The 24,104-nt window shown below is 36.9% G+C and overlaps 1 protein-coding gene across 3 annotated transcripts in view; it reads left to right on the top strand.

Moving 5' to 3' along the window:
• Nucleotides 1-24,104, top strand: part of LOC127644177 (paired box protein Pax-5-like) — an 80,279-nt gene that overhangs the window by 42,398 nt on the left and 13,777 nt on the right. For all 3 annotated transcript variants that reach the window (XM_052127236.1, XM_052127233.1, XM_052127235.1), the window contains exons 7-8: nucleotides 6,634-6,763; nucleotides 20,628-20,729. In XM_052127236.1, the coding sequence (XP_051983196.1) occupies nucleotides 6,634-6,763; nucleotides 20,628-20,729 (232 nt within the window). The remainder of the gene's footprint in view (nucleotides 1-6,633; nucleotides 6,764-20,627; nucleotides 20,730-24,104) is intronic.

The following is a 24,104-nucleotide window of genomic DNA, read 5'->3' as shown; positions in this document are numbered from 1 at the left end:
CGTTGGTGCCGATGTGTCCTCTTTAGAGTTTTTTGCTGAGGTTAAGTTCTAACACTGTATAGAGGTTTAGGGTTAAAGTAGCAAACACTTGACCACTAGTTTGCAAAATAGACCCACACATGGCATGTTTTTTTTTTTTTTTGTCTAAGTGAGAGCATTAGTTACACTACACTACAAAATGAGACCTTTTTAATGTATATTATGTGCATATTCTAGTGAAATACTTGATCGTGAAAGTATACAAATTTAAATTCTTTCATCATTTACTCATCCTCTTTATGACTTTCTGTGGAACACAAAATATGTTATGCAGAAAGTCAGTCTCAGTCACCATTCACTTTCATTGCAAGTAAAATCGATGCAATGAAAGTGAATGGTGACTCAGGCAGTCAGTTCGTAACACTTTCCCTAAAATCTCCTTTGTGTTCGATGGAAGAATCTAAGTAATATGGGTTTGAAAAAATATGAGGGTAAGTAAATAACAGAATAATTATCAGTAGGTGAACTATCTCTTTAAATTTTAACTGTTCTCCAGCAGGGCTTTGCGTTTGCACCACTTGTAAGTGTTTGAATCTTTAAACTGGCTCAGTATTGTTAAAAGTTAAACACATAGTAGATGAATACAAGTACAGCTAAATGCATGCACACATGGTCACATGCCACTGAAAACTGATAACAAGTATAAGGAGTCAAAGATGCCACTCAAAAGTCAAATGCAATCACCCCCACATTCAGCCGTTCACAAATACAAGGCCAGTGTCAGAAATCTATAGACTTGTCTGAAAGACCCCATAATTCCTCTGTCCATTTTGTCACTGAATACTGAGGCTGGCAAGGTCAAAGGCTGCTGAGTAGGGCATTAACCTTAGGGTCAATCCACCTCCCCTGAGTGTATGTGAATCAGGTTTGTTGTGGCACAAACGATCAGAAAAATTGAGAACCGGGAATTTTGAGCTGTTTTTCCTTTGTTAGGTAGAAACGATAGTGTGTGTGTGTGTGTGAGTGAGAGAGAGATGTATATGCTAACTGGCCTTGTGTGATTGACTGACAGGTTGTTTCTCGTCCACTGACAGCCAGCTTGTGAAAGCTTCTGAAGGAGAGAGAAATGATGGAGAGCTTGATTCTGTTTGGGTGTGTTCGTGTCTCCTAGGGACAGGAGATGAACTTGATATTGCTCTTCTCCTTGCAGCTACTCAATTGATTAGGCTAAAATCAGTCTTAAATGCCATTTCCAACCCATTTTACTTCCATTTAGCTCCTCCCTTTGTAGAGAGAAAATACAATTTTCATTGTACTATTCATTTTACTTGTAAAGCATACAATAAGAACTCAAAACATCCTCCACAATTCAAAAAGTAAATCTTTTTAAATTCTCATGACTGCCCACATTTACACCCTACTTCCCATCTAGTCACGGTGAGTTAAAAAGTTACTATTAATACACACTAGGGGATTCACAAACCATTCTTAAGAAGAAAATTCCTCTTAACTGCCATTTTCTTCTTAATTCCTAACTTAAGAAAAAAGTTTAAAATATTTTGTATTCACGAAAAAAGAAAAAAAAACATTCTTAAAAATCTTCATAAATAACATATTAAAGTTCCCAAAGGTAAGATTTTTAAAGAATTTACTGGGTTGTTTAAAATATGACATGTTCTATCACGTTGATTCAGAAGTCACTATTTTTTATTAAAATGAAGTACTTCTAGTAGAAATGTGATTTTAGATCAAAATACGTTTTTGACTATTTTGTGATTTATGTTATTTTAATTACAGATTTGAAGCCATGTAAATGTTCTCATGAAATCTTGTTAATGTGGTGACCAATTATGCTTGTCAATTTAAATGGATGCGCTGCATAATGCTCATTCTCCGCAACCTTTCAAGTCCATAGAACCATAATATTTATATCATTAGGAAGCCAAGACTGTCTTCCACCACCCTTTCCCCTGCCAGTCTCTAAATTTCCAATGTGATATAATTATCAAGCTTCCTTTTTGGCTTGCTGTAATTTTCTTAATAGGCCCTTTCCCCAACTGCAGTCCTGATATTTTTCCCTTAGTAACTTTCTAGATGAGAACTCTTATTAGGAACGGCACACCCAAGGAGACTTTTCCCATCTTGCATTCGCACTCACTAAAGCAGCTCCCATAGTGACATCATGAGCAATTCAATAGCAATAAGAGCAACAAAACAGATGGAGGATGCCAGGATCTGAGCTACACTTTTGTTAGGGCTGTTTAACACGAACTTTGGCTGCATCCGAAAATGTAGGAAGCTGCCTAATCAGTTAATGGTTTAACCAACAGTGTTTTTGGATGAATTCTCTTAAGGAACTTGTCTCTGAACAGTTTAAAAAGCCACTTATATCATCCTACCTCCTTATACATCCTCCGAAGTCAGCATTATCCAGTTTTCAGTAGCAACCTTGCAGATTATAGTTTACACTGGTGCCATGCTCCAGCCGGAGTGAGAGGAGAGAGGCCTCGCATCGCTACCACGTAGCACATGCTGAACTCAGTGGACAACATGTTGAAAATGCAATTTTTTTATTAACATGATCTTTTACCATAAAGGTTTTTATGACTCAACATAAATTACTGTACTGAAATACTCACCCATTGACTTAAAAAAGACGTCCTGATGCTAGTTTACCACGGAGTAACAGGCACGCAATACATCAAACATAAAAACTAGATTTTATGACGGTTTAGAGTACAATAGAGTTCAATTACCTACTCTCAATAGGTAATTATTAATTATATCCATCATACCAGGATAAATTTGATATTGTAATACAGAAATCACTTTATTTTCTGTATGGACACTGTATTAGCATAATCCTCTGATTAGCAGGCTAAGCTACAAGTTTGTTTACAAATGGCGACTGCCGACTCAAGTTTCTCAATGCTTTGTTCGTCACAGGTCTTTTGACCAATCACAGTCCCTCTATAACCCCAAAAGTACCTACTCCAGAGTAGGAACTAAATTTTTTCCTAAAAACAGCTTCAAGGAACTACAGGCTATAGTCCCTGCAGTGGGAAAGGGCCTAGTTGGAACCTCCAGCTCTTGTATACTGAAGTTTTTGTTTCATTTTTTTTAATCTCCATGTCAAATAAAAGTTGTCAAATGATTAATTCCCCTGTGATGGTTAATGTCGTTAAACTAACATGCCTCAAGCACTTTAAAAAAAAGATTGTGAGTAGCTTGTGACTTAAAGAGGTTAATAGATAGACAAATATATCATTACGATTTACCAGTGTTGAAATATTGAATTTGTTGTATTAGACAAGGCAACCTCATGAGCAGCCTATGGTATAATCAAACAATGTCAAAACTTGTCATTTTATTCTTAAGAATAAAAATTAAGATGTTCTTAAGAAAATATTTGAGAACTTCTTAAGAATCTTTCAAGAATTGCACTTGAACATTCATACAAAATTTGTATAATTTATACTTGGAACTTTCATATTTTTTTCTTAAAAAACTTTTCTTGAATCCGGACCCAGAGGAACTAATGAAAAGAGTAAAATGAGGGAAAGTCGCCAAATCTTGTCCTGTTCCTGTCTGTGTAACTCTGCATATACTTCGAAATTGCTCTCCCAAGTGTATACATTTGAAAACACCATCTTCACTTTGTAGTGTGGAAAGAGAAAACGGAGATGTCTGAAAACTATGAGGTATTTATTGTCATGTGATGCCATCATGTGATCCATTCAACCCAAAACTATCAAGATGGCAGCCCATGTTGTAGTGGTGCCTGGTAATCACGTTGATAGCATTTTTAAATATAAATGTTACTTTTCTCTAAATCAATACATAAATATAAATATATTATAAATATAAATGTTACTTCGCTAAAGGCTAAGGGAATTGCTTTCTGGCGACAGAACACCAGGACTATTGCATTTCAGATTATACATGAAACAATGATTTTTCTTATGAACAGGAAGGAGATTTAAGAGTTTTCATACGTAGTAACTTTTAGAAAGCACTTGAAAACAGCAGTGTGGACGCTGATCGTTTTGATAACGAAAACACAATTTTTTTATCTATCCAGATTAATGTGGATGTAGCCTCAGACTGACCTTTCAGCTCATATTGTTTTGTGAATCAGTCACAATGTCATGTAAGCTTTGCATAGAGGATGACTGGCAGTGAAAAACTATACTGAATCAGACAGCAAACCTGCAGCCTTTTAGTAAGCGCTGTTTCTCATTTTGCATGCAAAGAGGGCATTTTTAAATACGCCTTAAAAGCATAACAGCAAAAATGTTATGGAATAAAAAAATAGTGACAGTTTTTGGCACTAAAACAGTAAAAACTAAAACATTAAAAAAATTATATTGAATATATATATTTTAGTGGGAAAAAAGTATATATATATATTTACACCCCCCTTTAATTCCTTATTATTAGTGTTCATGTCATCTTTAATTATTGACCTTTATCTAGCACTGCAACTTTACTGGCATATTTACTAAGTATGAATAGTGACATATACAGTTTGCAAGCAGTTGTGAATGATGTTAAATACTGTGCACTGTCACAACAGTCACTTTAGTAAGAAAGCATCTGCCAAGAATATAAACAAAATGTAAATGCATTTTTCTCTTTCTTCTCCGATAAATTTACAGTCAAGGTATATCCATTAGATAGTGAAGAAATGTATTTTTTCATCTTTTCTCCTTCCCTCCCTCTCCCTCTCAGTGTCTTTTAGATTTCTAGCCACATTACCTTCTTTCCATTTCTCCTCTCATTTACTCTCTCCGTCTCTCAGTTTGTGGTGCTGGAAGGACCATTAAGTACTAGCAGATCTATTAATTAGTGTCCTGCACTTCAAAGGGGAGCATATAAAACAGTGCACGCTTGTGAGTCTTTTCATTTGAATTTCCTCTTTCCATCTCCTTACATTATGCCAGAGATACATCAACAGCCCAACAACCCTTACCCTGAACTAATTAACCAACTAGACCGAGAGTCAGACAGACCGAGAGAAGGAGAGATGGAAAGATCAAGGAACTGGGAAAGAACAAGACAAATAATTCCCATCATTCATGAAGAGAAAAAGATGGCAGTTTCCATGCTCAATACATACAAGCTGAGGGAAAAAGAAAGAAAGGGACATAGAGGGAATGGGAGAGAGAAAGAGCACCTGAGAGGAAATACTATTATGTAAATGTGGCTGTGGGTTGGGGTGAAATTATTTTCGTGTCGCACGATTAGGGGCCTCATCTGTTATTGATGTGTGCTGAGAGAAGAGCCATTACAGAGGGGCTGTGTCAAAAACTACCCCAGAGAAAACTGTGACACCAGAGAGAGAGGGATAGCGATAGAGAGCAGTTGAAATGGAATTCCAGTAAGTTTCAGATATCCGAGTGACTGTTATTTAGTCAAAATCAATAAAATAAAAAGCTTTGATGATTTGTTTTCGAAAATCTCCTTTTTTCTCTCTTCATTCTCCATTCTTCTCTCTTTTTACAAACCCCATTTCTTTACACCTATTTTGTCCATGCATTTTTTCTTCTCTCCCTCTCTCAACGTCTGGCCCTTCTCCAATCTTTGCCCCAGCTGTGGTGTGTGTACTGTGTGTTTCTGTATGTGAAATGTGTATGTGTGTGCATGATAGGCGTTGATGGGTTGCGAAGCTTCAGAATTGACAACATTTACAGGCTAAAATGAGAATCATCCATCTTCACTAGTCTGCCGTCAGAGGCAAGGCCTCACTTCATAATCCCCAATTACTACAGCTAACTTCCCAATCTACATACACACTGGGGGGGCAAGCAGCTTGTCCCAAGCTGCGGGGGCAAGCTGCATAAATGGAGAGGGAATGCCTATCTCAAACTGAATGGCTGAAACACAGAGAAAAAGACATTGGAGTCAGGGATGGAGAGAGACAGAGGAGGAGAGAGGAGGTGGTCGACATGAGCTCTGATTGGTTAGGTCACAGTCTACTGCCCTCGCTGTGGTGATGAGCACAGAGGTGTTTATGGGGTCACTGTGATACACATCAACACATTCACTCACATACACAAAAAAAAATACCCTGTGTAATACAGCACAAGTTTGTTTACAGTTCAACATTTATTTACAGGAATGTTAAAAGTGGATAGTAATAGTCTTAAATGGTAACTGCAAGGTAACAGCAGGGGCAGGTGTCACTGTCTATGTACTGTTGGGTGTAATCCACACCTAATCAGGGTTATTAATAACCTCCTCAAGCAATAAAACAGAAGCGACATCTACTTTCCAAAGTCAGCCATCAAAACCCTTCCACACCTGAGTGAAAATCTCCATTACCACCAATGGAGATGAATCACTGTGTGTGTATGGGTACATGTGTATGTGTATGTGTGTGTCTGGGGTTGGGGGGGGGGGTATCATTGTAAGAAATTGTTAATGAAAGCACACAAGCAGGGTCAGTCTGAGGTCGCCCACATACATAACCTGGATTTACACAAACACTCTTCAATAGCTCTGAACACATTCTTGTGGAGCATATATCAGACACACAGAGAAGTGCATAAAACACACACCAACAAAAGCCCAAATGCAAGGTTAATGTATGTAGTGATTTCATGGTGTTGATTTTCTTCTATTGTATCCATCTAATGAAATCTCTCTCCATAGACATCTGATTACTCGGCTATGGCATCTCTGGCTGGTGGATTGGAGGAGATGAAGAACAGCTTGGCTAATCATACGGGAGCAGAGTTGGGTTCAACCGTTGCAGGACCTCAATCATATCCACTAGTATCCGGTAAGCAAATTACACATTAGATTATCGCAAATGTATTTGCACCATTCATTTATATCCAGTTTAAATGCCAACATCAAGGTTATTTAGTTCTGTTAATGAAAGCCCACTGTCTTGCAGAGTTAAGGCCTTTTCAGTCTAGAAGTGACCCGATAATGCAAAACAAATGTTGCTGTTGAATGGCCCTTTTTACATTAAAAGCAAGGTAAATGATAACTGTTAGCACTTTCACGACTTTACAATAGGTGACACTAATTGACGAGCAATTTTGCCCTGGTACAGTAGTTGGCGCAACACACTTTTTTAACTGGTCCACCCTCCGCCTATCATGAAAGAGAAGAACTAAACTTGACAATTTTTAAATCAACCATAAGTGTGTCGAAAGAATTGAAAACTATGGGTGCATCAAAAAATCAAGTTCAGTAGTCAGGTTACTGATCAGGGAGTCTGTGATTTCTAGGGCTGTCTCGATAACAAAATCGTTTCAGAGCATTGAAATATTCGCTCCCTAAAAAAAATCCCAAAATGCACCATAAAAACCAGGAAGGATCTTTGCTCACTATGTTCCTGTAACGTTTCCCACAAGAAGGAGGACAGGGAACAGGTGTTCAGCAACAGGTAAGCTTTTAATTCTCTTTTTCCAATACACAATAGTGATCAAGCGCACTGAGTTGGCTTGTCATCTCCCCCCGACTGGAGGCTCGGTGTCTGCTTTTATGCCGCTCTCCTCGTGCTCACTGGAATTAGAGACAGGTGTTAGGCATAATTTAGCTCAGGTGTAAGCGCCCTTACCGCTTTCCTCTCCCGGACGGGCGCTTGACCACGCCCCCGCTGCCACAGTTCCCTAATCGGAAACGTCATCATGTCTACTGAAGGCTCTCAATTCATCAAGAGGACCACATGTGTATACAGTATAAGATGTCAAAGCTGTTTTTTATAATGTCTTTCATCCACACTGTAAAATCTAATTTGTTAACCTTACTTACAAAAGCATGTGAACCAATTACCTCAAAAAATGTAAGTAAATGTACTTATTTGGCAGTAAATGTAATTATTTGCCTCAAGTAAAGTGAACTAGGAATAGTCCACTTTACTTGAGCCAAATAAGTATATTTACTTGATTTACTTGAAGGCAATTGTTTTAACTGTGCATAATGATGACGAAAGAAAAAAAAAACTTTGAAATATTAAACCCATTTCACACAGAGATCCCGGGATTAATACCGGTAAAGTCATTCTGGCAACTGTTCTGGGTCTGTAAAATTTGTTTGTTCCCACCGCAAGAGCTTTCCTGTAATCTGTGCTCGCATTCACACACATCCCGAGACAATCCTATAAAGACAAAAGTGACATGGTATGACGTTTAATTTAATTGTCTTGGGTTTACTGATAACCCTGTATTTTCATTCAAAAAGCCAACTCTTTCAAACTTTTGTAAACAAATAATCTGTGTATGGAAAAACTAAACTGATGGTTAATTTAGATAATGATTTCTACAAGCTTTAAAACAGAAAATATAAGCTATATTTGGGAGAAAACCAGAAATGTACTGCAGCCTATTTTATTTGTTTAAAAATAGAAATAAATACATTTTCTTGTTAAAACCGAGTTAAAACCTATAGGTTTTTATAAAAATCTATATTGAGTCATTACAAAACTGGTAAAAGTGTTTGGTTGTGGTAGTGTTTCTTATGTATAATTAACACTGTAAAAAAATTACTGTTCATTTACAGTAAATTACTGGCATTACAGAAGCCAGTAAATTACTGTAAATAAAATATGATGGTAATGTTATTATAAATAACTTTAATAAATAATTTTCCCTTGCCTTTTTTTCCCGGAATGCGCGTTCCCTGTCTGTAATGATTACGGTGTTTGTTCACATACTCACAATGAGAAAATGGCACTTCAGGACACTGCTTGCTGTTATGTTGTTGTGCTTATGCAACTGAAATAATTTTCTTGAGCGTTTATGTGAGACTGCTCCAATAACCTTTATGTTGCAATGATGCTGCATGTACATGTTACTTTAAACCCTTTATTTATTTAGTTTTTGAACAAGATTAAACATTTACTATTAATTTAATGTTGTTCTTTAACCATCTGGTGGACAGAAATTCACATCAATAACCATGGCTGTATCACTACAACACACACACTACACTTCATGGTATCAGCTCTGCATTTCTTCACACAGACACATTCTGGATGGATCCCAGCATTGTTACTAGGGTCTGATCCCGGGATCAAATTTCCTGGCATTCCGGCACTGGGTTGCATTCTCACAGAAGGCTCCCCGGCATTGATCCCGGCAATGATCCCGGCAATATCCTGGAATAAGGATAGGAGTGCAGTGTGAATTAGGTTGTAGAGTTGTTAAAAGTTGGTTTAAAATACACTAATTTATATTTTTATGTCTTTATTTAATGTAATTTATCTTTCTTAATAACACTGTATATTTGAATATCTTTAACGAATATGAAGGATAGTATCATTTATACCACGATAGTGCTGATTAATAACAGCTGCGCTTAAATGCGCAAGCTCGTTATTGTGTCACAACTGATTGTGTCATAAGTGTCCCAATGTTCAGTGGATAAACACCCTTGCCGAATTTGTGTTCACAAAGCTCATGTCATAGGGAGCTAGGGAGCTGATTGATACGCACAGGGTATAGCTACTTATGATATGTGTTTTTGCGGCTATTACTTTAGTATACATTTGTCTCGAATAATGCTGTGTAATTCTCGAATAGTGTCTGATTTTACAATGATTCCCAATATAATATACTGTATATAGAAATTATTTATCATCTTTTCCCAAATGATTCAGCTACTTATGAAGCAGACTCTTTTGAATTTCTATGCTCAAAAATCCAGGCCTACCCAGGCCCACCGTGGAGCCAGGTCTGCGCACAATGTACATTAACTCTGACATCCCAGTAACAGCAGCATAGCACAATAAAGAACCGTGCAGTAAACGATGCATTTAATACAAATTATAACAATATTAACATGTGCATAGTGGCGTAAGCACTATATCTGATTTTACAGCGTAGCTTTACAGACTTTTAAGATGATGATGAGCAGCCATAAGAGCCATTACAGGTTAACAGAGTAAGAATATTAGCTACTGTACATACATTTCTCAAAAATGATAAGAAACAGTCTCATGAAAAAAGGCTTGTCTCATGAAAGGGATATTTTTATGAACAATTTACAATTGTCATTGAATTATTTTATTGATGGGGATGATAACATTTCTATGTTGGCTTGTGCTATATAAAAGATAAGTGTATGTCCTAGTTGGTTTGGTTTTTATGATGTGAAATGAGTTTAATGTATATCCTGAATGTGAAACTTTACCACACTCAGTTTTATGATAATGTCAAGAGCATTTGAATGAGAGAGATGACAGTAGTCTCTATGTTTATGAAAGTTTACAGGGTGCAAGCGATCAGACAGGATTTTCCCTGTCCTGCTTCTCATTCTGGAGCTGTACAGGTGTGTGAGGTATGTGAGCTGGCTGCCGATGATTTTCTCAGCACACAACGTGCTGTTTTCACTTGCGATAATTCAGAGCCGACCCAACCAGACAGAGAATTAAATGGCTGAGAATTCAAAAGATATTTATTAACAATGTAGTCTATGACTAGACCAAAAGCACTAGTAACAGCTTAAGTATCTCAGTGAATGAGCTGGATTCAGTTGCAATATGCCTCCCTTAAAGTTCTCAGGATGATCTTGTCCCATAATTAAGATCTTATTTAGAGATCTTCACCAAAAAAATTTTTAAAGTCAGTTCAAACATTTACGTGGTATTTCATTTGCATGATGACTTTGCAGAGGTGTGGACTCGAGTCGCGTGACTTGGACTTGACTCGGACTCCAGTCACTAACTTGATGACTCGCGACTCGACTCGATAGAATCAAAAAAGACTTGCGACTCGACTTAGATGTTGACAGCAATGACTTGCAACTTGACTTGGACTTCAGCCGTCTGACTTGGAAATACTTATACTTTTTAAAACCAAAGATAAGAGTTGTATAATTAAAAATGTGCAGTATATCAACGATTAATTTCCCAAATAAACGATTCATTTGATTTTCAAATCTGCATTTCAACGCTCCATATTCAACCAATCAGACAACCAACCAATCAGCTTCCACAAAATCTGGACCAAGTTTGAAGACCACGGCGCATTTAAGGACAAGGACAGAGCAAAAATGATACCAAAGGTGATATAATTGGGATATATTGAATACAGCGTTAAAGGCAACAAAAGGATTGCAACATGTAGAACCTGTGGTTCCAAAATTACAGACACCTCGTCGACAATGTCCAATTTTGTGAGGCATCTGAAAATCCACAGACAGAGGTAAGTTGTTTTACAAGTCTTTACAGGTAGATATCGATAAAAAAAGAAGATAAAATTTGATTATAAATTAGAAACATCTAGATAAAATTAGTATAAATTTACTACAGTAATTAATACTTGACATTAATTTGGGCAAAGCGCACTAATGACTTGTTTAAGACTTGAAGCTAAAAGTTGAGGACTTGTAAATTAAGTTGGACTTGCCTGCCTTGACTTAGGACTTGACTCGGGACTTGCCTGCCTTGACTTGGGACTTGACTCGGGACTTTAATGCCATGACTTAAGACTTACTTGTGACTTGGAAAACAATGACTTGGTCCCACCTCTGTGACTTTGATTCCAGCAGATCTTGCTCACGTTTCAATGGTGCATTGTTGTTAGCAGATCAGCTTCCTAGCTCCTTGAATGTCGTGAATCAGAAGGCCTATATCGTGAACATGAATTATGGCACTGGCAAGGATGTTGATCCACTGAGCATTGGAAGACTTATGATTACCTGCAACATGCTGCAAAGTTGTGATTTTGAACACAGCTGGTATTAATCAGAAGCATTGCTGCATGTATGACACTATTGTGCGTCTTCATTGTAGATATAAATGTGAAGTGTTATTATGAAAGATAATTGACATAATGAAGAAATAAATATGCAAAGCAGTGCATTAAAATACAATTTACTGGACAGAGACCTTGGTGGCCAAAGTGCCAAATCTTGACAAATTTAACAGGTATCACAAAGGCAGTGCCAGAGACTGGAACTCTCACTGACTAGGAAGAATGTCAAGCCATTATAAGCTGCTTGTGCAGCTCTGGAAAGAATGGCACTGGTGGTGAAACTCTGAGGTGTGCCAACACAGTGAACAGCATTCATAATTTTTTTGAGGCTCATGCAAGAAACTCAGTCTCAGAGGCTGCTTGTCCCATTTTCCAGTTCACGGGGGTAAATTATGGTAAGCCTGAGCAAATAAATGTCTCACCATTGAAAGCCCAAAAACAAAATAGATCTGCCGTAAATCGCCATGTGCATACTGAAAAGGTAAAGCCACTTGAGATTGAGAAGAAGAGAGATGCAAGACTCAGGCTGGTGACAAATCATCCTCATCATCTTCTCCATGCTCTGGATCCCATCCTTGCTAGATATAGGGAGGATAGGTTACCAGAGTCAGCTTGCCCAAAAGCAAGCACAGAGCGCAGGATTTCGAGTATCATGCTTGCAATGAACACAATCAATCTCACTGAGTGCTGTGTCAGCGTGGACTCAGGCCAGGTGATGGTGGGAGGGGACGGGAGTGGCTTTGGCTCTCTGAACGAGCCAAGAGCAAGTTATATGCACTTACAATTAAACACAATTAATCTCAGCAAGTGCTGTGTCTCTGCGTGCTCAGCCCAGGCAATAGCAGTGATTGTACTGAATGGGCGAAGCTGCTTGATTTGGAGAAGAAGGGTCATGCAAGGCTGGGATGGCAAAAAATCCTCCTCACATCTCTGCGCTCTATTTCCAGTCCTCACGTGCCTCACTTGTGCAGTGCCTTTGGAGCTGCAGAAGAACTATAGTGGGAGGAGACTGGAGTGGCTTCAGTTTCAGAACGAAAGGAAGCCGGAGCAAGGTATCTTAAGTTTCATGCATTCACAATGAATGCAAACAGTCTAAATAAGTGTTATATAAAACAGCTCTCGTCCCATCAGACAGAGGGATGTATCGCTTTCTTTATATTTTTATATTTGCAAAATGTCATCATTCGTCATCCTTCACTGAAAGAAACACACACAATGCACAATATAAAACATGGACGTTTTAAAATGATACACTGTCAGACCACAAGCAGGGAAATAATCTACTCATTCTTTTTTGTGGGGGGGCATGCCAAATTCCAAATGTGCTCTGATTCCTTGTGGTGGTACAGTTACTCGGTAATGAGCTTGTTACTGCGGAGACCTAGCATGTGTGGAGGCTCACGTTGTTCACCACGGCATCCATGCACAACTCTCCACGTGCCCCACCAACAGCGCGAACCTCCATATAGTGATCACGAGGAAGGTAACCAACGTGACTCTACACAACGAGTCAACCGGGCCAATTATTTGCTTTGGAAGCCTTGCTGGAGTTACTCAGCACACCCTGAATTCGAACTTGTGATTCCAGGGGTGATAGTCAGCTTGCTGAGCTACCCAGACCCCGTCACTCGCTGTTAAAGTGTGCAGTTTCAACGACAAAGCTAAGATTTGGCTGTCCAGAGCATGAGAGATGAATTCACGACCCTGAAGACACACTGAATGTTTTTTTTCTTCTTTTTTGTTGTTGCTGAAACCATAGTTTGGATTCAATTAACTATGGTTTAACTATAGTAATATTGAAGTAACCATGATCGTTACCATTGATGGAAACTTAGTTGAACTATTGTATTTGTAGTAAAACCATAGTAACCACAACATTATGATTTTTATTACCATATTTTACTGTATAGTTACTATGGTTTTACTAAAAATACCATAGCTGAACTATAGTTACTAATGTAAAACAATGGGAAATTTTGTGGTTACAGTGGTCAATACAAATACCATGGTTCAACTATGGTTACTGTTGTAAACCATGGTTAATTTATTGCGAGGGAACACAAAATATTTCAGAAAATTGTCCTCTAAGGAGCTCTGTAGGACTTGGCCCTCCAGGAACATAAATGAATAGTCCTTGTCGAAACAAATATCCTATTTATTTTCAACTAATTTAAACTTAAAATGTTGTATGTGTGTATTTGCATTGAAAAGTCAATTTTTATCCCATAAAACACAAATAATAATTTACTCAAACACTGAAATAAACAGACATAAACTGATCACCAATAGTTAAAATCATCAGTAGTAAAAAGCAGTAGATATTTCTAAACTGGACTGCAAACTGAATTAGCAAAAATCTGCATTAACGTAAAAAATAATAATAAATAAATACAATTAAAAAATACTTATAATGTGATATAGTATTTTTGTCAAAACACCCATATTTGTATCACATGGGTACTAAAATCCTTGCAGTCCAACACTAGGTCTGCTAGCAATTTGAGTGTTGATCTCAAATCAGCTTGGCCTTCCCATTATTATAACTGTGTTAATAATGAAGTTCAACCTACAGATTGTGGATCAGCCTGATGCAGTCTGCTCACTGGTGAGATGAGAGTATTATCAGACCTGTTAAACAGTGATTTAGATTCAGACTCAATATCCTAAGGGACAGAGTGAGTGGATGGAGAACTGTAATTACTATATACTTGTCTCCTCCTCTCCCTCACTCTCTGACTCCATTTGGGAGTAAGGGAGCACTAATTAAGAGCTGCTTGGACAGTAGCTCTAACGAGGGAATCATGTGATTGGGATTTGTGGACCATCTGACATGGTAGATTGAAACCTGTACATCTAGACTGTTTTCATGTGTCTGTGTGTGTAAGGAGGGAGAGAAAGGAAGAATGAATTACTGCAATGGACGATGTGGAAAGACGGAGTGGGTTACTCATGTTTGCATAATGGTGCCCCCTATCGGCAGAACAGAAATCAGCATTTTTTTCATCTACATAACTAATCATATTTTATTTCCAATTTATGAATAATAATAAGCACATTTAGACATCTATGTCTTAAGACTACAATAGAATAGAAGATAAGAGATTTTGTATTTTTTTGGTATTGTTTGCCTTATATAGCCTTATATACTGTATATGTATGTGTGTGTATATATATATATATATATATATATATATATATATATATATATATATATATATATATTATACAGTACTGTGCAAAGTTTTTAGCCACTTGTGAAAAAAGTTGCATAGTGAGGATTTAAATCAACTAACGTCATACAGTTTACAGTAAACATAAAGCTAAATCAATATTTGGTTTGACCACCTTTGCCTTCAAAACAGCAATAATTCTTCTAGGTACACCTGGACACAATTTTTCTTGGTTGTTGACAGTTAGGATGTTACAAACTTCTTGGAGATTTCACCACAGTTCTTCTATCTATTTAGGCTGTCTCAATTGCTTCAGTATCTTCATGTAATCCCAGGCTGATTCGATGTTCAGTGGGGGGCACTTTGGGGGCCATGCCATCTGTTGCAGGGTGACCTGTTTTTTATTCTAATCTATTCTATTCTATTTTCAAAATAAATATTTGGGAGTCTAAAATGTATATTTCCTATTGATATACTAAAGCTGAAGATGTAAATAACCATCTCAAGACACATATTTTTGTGAAACATCTTATATGCTTTTGCACAGTACTGCATGTACACTGACTGAGCAATGACCATAACATGGCCTTCTGCTGTTGGAGCTCTTCCGCCTCAAGGTTAGACATGTTGTGAATTCTGAAATGCTATTCTGCTCACTAAAATTGTATAGAGTGGTTATCTGAGTTACTGTAGCCTTTCTGTCAGCTCTAACCAGTCTGGCCATTCTCTATTGAACTTCGCATCAACAAGGTGTTTCTGTCTGCAGAACTGCCGCTCACTGGATGTTTTTTGTTTTTGGCACCATTCTGAGTAATCTCTACAGACTTTTGTTGCATGAAAAACGCAGGAGATCAGCTGTTACAGAAATACTGAAACCAGCCCGTCTGCCACAAACAATCATGCCATGGTCGAAATCACTGCTATCACATTTTCACATTGAAGCTTCTGACCCATACCTGCATGATTTTATGCATTGTTCTGCTGCCACACAATTGGCTGATTAGATAATCACATTATTAAGTATGTGTACAGGCGTTCCACATAAAGCGCTCAATGAGTGTAGATACTCAACCCCCAGGTCCTATCTCATATACCAGATAATTTCAATGATTTTATCTGTATCTTTTCTGTCTATCCTCTTTCATTCTTTCATTCCTCAGTCTACTGACAATGTCTCTCAGTGGACTAGGGGCCGGATTCACAAAAATGTTCTTAAGAAAAAAATTAAGAAACATTATATTATAAATATATGTTTAGGATAAATTAGGATAAATTATAAGAAGTTTGTAAGAATGTTCCTAAGTGCAATTCTTCAAAAAATCATAAGAAGTTCTCAAATATTTTCTTAAGAACATCTTAATTATTTTCTTATAATAAAAAGACAGGCTTTGACATTGTCTGATCAGCCTGCTCATAGTCTTGCCTTGTCACATAGCCAAATTCAATAATTCAACACTGCTAAATCGTAATGATACATTTATCTATGAACCTTTTTTTTTTTTAAAGTAGCAAGCAACTTACGATACCAATTTTTTTTCTTCATGTAAACTGCGTGAGATGTGTTAGTTTAACAACATGACCCGTCATAGGAGAATTTACTTTCTGCTAACCATTTGATATCTTTTCATTTGACATGGAGGAAAAGAAAAGAAAACTTCATTAGACAAGAGCTGAGGAAATTACCGCAAGGAAAAAGTTCTCCTTGGGAAGCTTGATAATCATATCACGTCGGAAAGTACAAGGCAGTTAATTGGGAAAGAGTGGCAGAGGCTGTCTCTGTTGTGCCCGTCTCCGTTAAAGATGTGGATGGGGTGAAAAAGAAAGTCGCAGCTTTCTAATGTTATAATTATTATGTTTCTATGCACTCTAAAGATCGCAGAGATTGAACGTTATATCCAGCGCATCCATTAACATGATTGGTACAACAAATTAATAAGGTTCAGCATATATTGTTTGAATTTGGTGATAACATTTACATGGTTTGAAAGCTGAAAAAAAAATAATCATTAAACACAAAACAAAACAAACTTTTTTTGGTCTAAAATAACATTTCTACGTAAACAGCCCATTGCGACTTCAGACACATTATGAAAACCCCAGTTAATTCATCTTACCTTTTAGGATTTAAGACAACTGTGAGATTATCCTAACTTTAAGATGTTATGTAAGATGAACAGTTTTTCCCGAGAAATTGAATCCTTCTTAAGTTTTTTCTTAAGAACTATCTTAAGAAAAAATTACTTTCTTAAGACGTTTTTTCGGGAACACAAAATATTCATAACTTTTTTCTTAAATTACAAATTAAGAAGAAATTGGTTGTTAAGAAGAAATTTCTTCTTAAGTACATTTTGTGAATCCGGCCCCAGGCCTTGTCTGCTCTTTCCCTGAAGGGTCCATCTTTCTCTCTGTCTTTCTGGCTGTTGCCCTGTCCACTGACCCAGAGTGAATTAGTATCCAATCTTCACTAATGTCTTCTTGTCACCTTAAGCCCAAAGTGTACTTTTTTCAGACATGAATGCTAGGCATCTGTGTACAGGATGTATAATGCAAATTTTGTCTTTAGCAGAGTGTTCGAGCACTGAACGTGTGCGGCCCATTTTTTGTAACTGTGCATAGGGGTTCCTGTAACTCAACTGGTAGAGCATGGTGCTAGCACTGCCAAGATCATGTGTCAATTCCCAGGTGCACACAAACTGATCATATGTACAGTATGAATGCACTGTAAGTCACGTTGGATAAAACCAATTGCTTAAAGCATAAATGTAAATGTTATGTAAATGCATACTCTGAACGTGTAATATGCGTATGCGCCTGGAATCATTTGCACTAATTTATGGATCAACAAGGTGGCAAAATTCACTGTTGAGCCTTTGCTGTGACAAAAAATATGTAATCGGCACTAAATAACAGAAGTTGAAGATGGAAACAAAAACAGTGTATGTGCACATCAAGAATGTGTGTGTGAGGAGGCCAGGAGATGCCTGCATTTGTATGACTCGAGTCTGAAGGAATATAAAGACAGCTTTATGGGTCTAAACTCTTAAAGAGAAATAGTCCAGTATCCCATAGCAGTTGTAGGCGATGTAGAATTATATATTAAAAAGGCTGAGCACTGTACTGTATGCTGATGCTAAGCATTCCTGTCAAATCTGAAGTATACTTTCGGCTTAACATGTACAACTCCCCAACATGGCAACTTAACAGAACAGAGAGAAAGAGAGAGAGAGAGAGGCTGAGTGTCTGAGCCAGGGAGGTTTATAAGACTTGTAGAAGGCTAACCTTTAGCTTTTCCATTCATCTCAGTGGCAGTTGATGGAATTCTGCCATTTTTGCTGATGGGCACTCAGTTCTGAATACAGGTTTTTTAGCCAATCACCTGAGCTGTAAATGCCATGTGACTATAAACTCAGGAGCCGCATGAAAATTCAGTCCTGACATGCTGACAACGCTGATTACCTGGTGGTACCACAGTCCCAGTGCCTTCACTAGCGACTCCTGGTACCACAGCTACAGGCAGGGAAAAATGTCAGTCCATTTCATGCCCAAATATTTTTCACTGGCAATCATCTACTGTAATATAATTAAACATTTTCCATTTATATATTGCTAAAATTTTTGGTAAATGGCAGAGTACATGGCTACATTTGAATGGCTGTCAATGAAGAAAGAAAGATGCTTTTTGCCATCTAATGGTGTAGTTACGGCATCTACCGGCAGGAGCAAACTGGTTAATGTTAACCAGCCAAACTTTGACAATTTGGTCTGTACATGCTGATCAAACGACAAAGATTATTTACACTAGTCATTACTGGATGTTATATTGTGCATGTTTCTATCATATAGCTTACTCAATGTATTTTCAGTTACACGTATGTCGCTTTGTGGTTTGACAGCTTGAATGAAAGCACTATTTAAGGCAACATACAGAGAAATTGCATAATAAACTACGTCATTACTAAACGTTCAGTTTGCACAATTACACCAGTTTCATACACTTGCCTGCAAATTCATCAATGTCACTTTGTTCATTCTTGAAGAATTCCAAAAACCTTTGTAACTTTAGACTGCCATCTGCTGCGCTGCATCAGCATGTCCTGTATGGGTGATACCTATCTGTCATGTCCTACCCGCAAATGGCTTCAGTAAATGTTTTAACCCTCTTGTGGTCCCAACGCTATTATGCTAGACTGTTAAACAAAAGGGCAACTGAGTGAATTGGAAAGCACACAAATTAGGCTTCTTATTTAAATATCAGCTAATTTTAATATATTGATGCATCAAAAATATATAGATAAAATAACATGCCAATCAATATATCAATATTTTATGACATCCCTAATTATTACGTCTAACCATGGTAACGAGGAGCATTATTTTACCTGTGATTTATCATTATCTTACTAATACATCTGTTTGAATACTGTTCCACTGTATGCAGACGCTAAGCCTTCGCATCAAAACTGAAGAATAGAGCCAGATAAAAGATAGCATAAAAGAAGTCTTGTTTTTAATACAGTGAGGGGGTCTGACGGTAAAGTTATCATGGGAGAACGTGTGGGCTGGATGGGCTGAATATTTCCAGGGCTGGTTTTTACTCCCAGTCTAGCCCTGTCATCAGCCCTTTAAAATCTCTGATAAAGTATTCAGTTTCCCTCCTTTGACTCTGTTCTTGCCTCCATCCTTTAAACTACTTAAAAAAGTTAAATTCTCTGGAAAAAGTAGTTAATTACATGAACATGAGTATTTGTAATTCATTACTTTACACCCCTGATGATAATTTAAAAATGATTAGCAAAATGCTCTTTAAAAAGTTTTAGAATAGTAGTATTACATTTACAACCAGGACATGTCAGCATTCCTAAAACTACCCACATCTAATTTCACTAAGCTGATCAATGAAAACGTATTTTATCAAAATAAAATAATTAAAATAATTTATAGAAACATGTGTTCCTCTGAATGCACTTCTATCTTTAGTGAATTATGCTTGAATAGCAAGAGAGAGACAAGGGACATGCATGTTGTGCAATAATAATAGAGACAGCCAGACCCTGTCATACATCAGTGCATAATTATACTAGAGGTTCTTTTACTGCGAAAAGGCAGACCTGAGGTGATCTGATAAAAAAGAGAGATAGCTGTATTAATTGGGAAGGTTAAACAGGATGTCACTAGTTTACCAATCTCATAAGGTGTCACCTCTTTGAATTAAATTGCCAAAGGATAGATCAGTGCTTTATTTGCTTTGTAAAAAATAATAACACCAATTTATGGTACATTTATCAAATCTTATTTAAAAAATGTGTTTCTCCGTCTTTAGTTAAATTATTTTTAGTTTTGTTAGAAACTCTATGTACTAAAATGCATAAGTTGTCTAATTACACCTTTAAATCATGTTTATAACATGTTTATTACCAGTAAGATGCGCATAATTCCCCCCAAAAATGTGTCATGGTCATAGCAATAATTATAACTGATTACAACACTTTTTGAATTTGAAAATTTGTTTGTTACATGTTGAAATATCCAAAGATCGCTTGCACAAAAGCTAGAAACTGTGGTCACATTGCTATGGCATTATTTCAACACCTTTTATCAGAATTAAAGGTCAAAGACAATTTTACTGTAGAATTATAGATGAAATTGCTTAATAAGGGGTCGTGGTGATTGGAAAATGTCACTGAGAACTCAGATCAATAAACTGTTCCACAAAGACTTGATGCTTTTCATGCTAGAAATGTTTTTTTTTTTTTTTTTATCTTTACAGGTCGTGACCTGGCAAGCACCACGCTCCCTGGATACCCCCCTCATGTCCCTCCAACTGGGCAGGGTAGTTACTCCACACCCTCTCTCACAGGGATGGTACCTGGTGAGTCTCAACTGCGCACACGTTACAATTTACAATATTTGACCCCTTGGGTGCCTGTTAATCAATTAACTTCACCAGCACAAAATTCACACACATCCATAGGTCAGTCAGAAGTGTCAAGTCTATTCAAATGTGCCCCCTCAGATTTTGAGTAAAATTGATTTTGATTTCAATTTCCATACATATTTTTTAGACAATTATGCTGATTATTGTAGGTTTAAAAAGAGCCTATTTCTAAGATTTAAGAATTTCAATTTCATAGCAAAATTCCATCAAATCGAATTGTGTAATGCTTCCCAAAATTAAGGAGTACTCTAGGGGATGAAACTCATCTGGCTAGTTATTGTTTGTGATTCAAGATACATAAAATTATTCAATAACGTTTTATGGAATGTTTTTATGAAATTTAAATGTGTAACTCTTAAAATAGTTTTTTGAGTGTTTATTGTTCTGCTTTGGCTGAAATCGCTTATTAACAAGAATTAAATTCCCAATCGAATCACACAGATTCAACTGTCATTGAAACTCTTATGACTTTGTTCTCCACATGGATCTCAAAGAGTTATTATAACAAGGTCAGAGCTGCTCTATCCCACACAACAAAAATGCATGGTAATCACTGGCTTGGTTTTATATACAGTATATAAATGTCTGGTTTTAAATAAATATTAGGCCTCATTGCATGCTAAATGAAAACTGCACCCCTGTAACACCTCTTCAACACATTAAAATAACTACTAAATAATAATTAGTAATAAGTAATCAAAAATATTTTATTTTAATTTGCTAGGGCACCAAGTGAGCCAGGAAATCACACAGGAAATCGAAATGCTACTTCTGAATGTTCATGAAATTGACAATAGTTGCATGATGCCCCCTGGACAGAATTTATCCAAGTTACCATCATAGTGATGATAGTGAGTGGAGAAATAGTGAGTTTGTAACCTTCTTAATGGTTCTGGAGAGCATAGTTAACATTCCTACATGTTCCTGAAGAAAAGGAAGTTATGATGAATATTACAGATGTAGACAGAGACAAAATGACTAATCCTAATAGACAATTCCTTCTCACCTTATATACACCGGCCTTCCTGCTGTAGTCAATCTCCCAATCCCCTTTTTCACCTCTGCTTTATTTCAGTTGAGGTCCCAGTGGGAGGGGATCTTTGCCACTTCCTGTCTCCCCCATCTGCCAGGTTGACAGCACTCCCAGGGGGTTATAGGATGGAGGGGTAGTTGGGTGGTTGGCAGAGTGTGGGGCGGGTGGACTGGTTTTGAGTCTTCAGCAGGAGTGGCTGGACTATTAGACCTCAGTCACACAGCTGTCCCTTCTCAACATCAGTAATTTGTTTTTAATGAGAATCATCACTGACCCTTGACTAATTCATTCATTCTCCTGCAGACTCTCCCAGCCTTTTTCTTTTAGCTATTTCTTTTTAATCCACAAGCGAGTTCGGAGCACAGAAATACACACAGATACACACACAATTTGCAGCACGCAAAGTGCTGCAAATTGCAGCACTTTGCAGAAGCAGTCATATATGCTTACTAGGGCTATTGATTAAACACATCAATTTAGTGTGATTAATTATATGAAAATCTGTGCATAAAAATGCAATTAATCATGCCGCGACCCATACACACATTTTGTATTTAAGGAATGTTTCTACCATCGGAGCAATTCAAACTTTATGCACCACCTTGAAGTTTTTGCGAATCTGTAGCAGTAGAAGGCCATGTTGGGTGTAATCCAATTACAAAATAATCAGTTTCTGCAATCTAATTAAATTTGTTTGTTAAAAAAGTAATGTAATGCATTACATTTTAAATTGTTATATTACTTTTAAAGCTGAACTATGTAACGTTGTGCTCTCTAGCGACATCTGTGCTTGAAACTTAAAATTGCAAGCCATTTGCAGAAGAACTGTTTATGTCAGTCATGTTTCGGCACTGTTCTTCTGGCAGAAGATTCTCATGATTCACAGGTCATTGCCTGTGTGTGATCTTGACTAGGAGATATTCAGAGGCGGAGTCATAATGTGCTATTTTCATGTTGATATTATGTTAAACAATTAAACATTTAAAACTGAAATATTACTTGCTTTGATGAAGATGAAAAATACTCCTATTTACATATTTTGAATGAATTATTTTTGCACTTATAGTGCTTTTCAGACAGTACACTCAAAGCACTATTACGTAGAGAACAGCTAGACCTCATTCACCATCAGTTACCAGTATACTGTATAGTAATATGATTATTTAAGCATTTTATCTACTATTAATGTTTGTACTGTACTACGCTTATTAATACAAGAGGTGAAACTCATGATATGGCTGATACGAGTTCAATGGAAGATTTTTATTAAATCATAGTGTACAATGCACACTACATCATCGGAAACTAAAAGCATAAAATAAGAATTCAGTAATGATGGTGATAAAATTAACTTTATTAAACATGAAAATAAATAAGCATTATAACAATATGTTAAATTCAGTTCATAACTATTAGTAAACATGTCACATAAATTTCCACCAACAACGTAGATACATCGTGATTGGATAACACATGACTAATGTTCGATTCATACAAGCATGGCAAGCAATACTAGCTTCAACAACCCTTCCAGACCACATATCCAAGCATTATAGCAGGTAAACATTTCTCCAAATGGATAACAGATAAGCGACCATTCAGATTGCTGTGATGCTGTCCTGAACTGCGTGAGTGTGACTGACTGAACTGAACAGCGTATTTCCCCAACTGGAACACGAGACAGCCGTGCTTCTTTCCTGTGTTTATGGACATGACACAATGATGCAAGGATGAACGACATTTCGCGCCAAATCCGTCCCGACTGCTCAAAGTTCAAATTATTTTTATAGGCTTACTAGCAAATCTGGGAAAGATAAGGACATTGTTTTGATTTTTTTGGTTGTTTATAAACTCAGTCATTTATGTCAATTTGATCATTTTTAACCAATAAATCTTACGTAGTGCAGCTTTAAGTACATTATATGGCTATGGCTATTTCTAATATATTATTTATTTAGAATATATGAATTATGGCCTTGTAACGAGTCATTGTAAAGGAGAAATGTGAGTGAGTGAACAATGAACAAGAAATAAATATTTATATTATTTTGAATTTGTTGAGTGGAAAAGTGTTTTAGAAAGTATAACTTAAATTAAAGTAATTAGTAATTTGATTACTTTTAGATTAAGTTATTAGTAAAGTAATCTGATTACAATTTTAGATAAATAATTCATCATTTGTTGTGGATTGCTATTTTTAAATAACTGACACTTTGAGAGTAGTCAGCTGTATAGGCAATGCGCCTTGTTGAAACAACGAGGGCAGACAGCACTGC

Source organism: Xyrauchen texanus, chromosome 5, assembly GCF_025860055.1.
Source record: "Xyrauchen texanus isolate HMW12.3.18 chromosome 5, RBS_HiC_50CHRs, whole genome shotgun sequence".
NCBI lineage: Eukaryota > Metazoa > Chordata > Actinopteri > Cypriniformes > Catostomidae > Xyrauchen > Xyrauchen texanus.
Note: the sequence above shows the minus strand (reverse complement) of the source record. Positions and strands in the feature narration are given on the sequence as shown.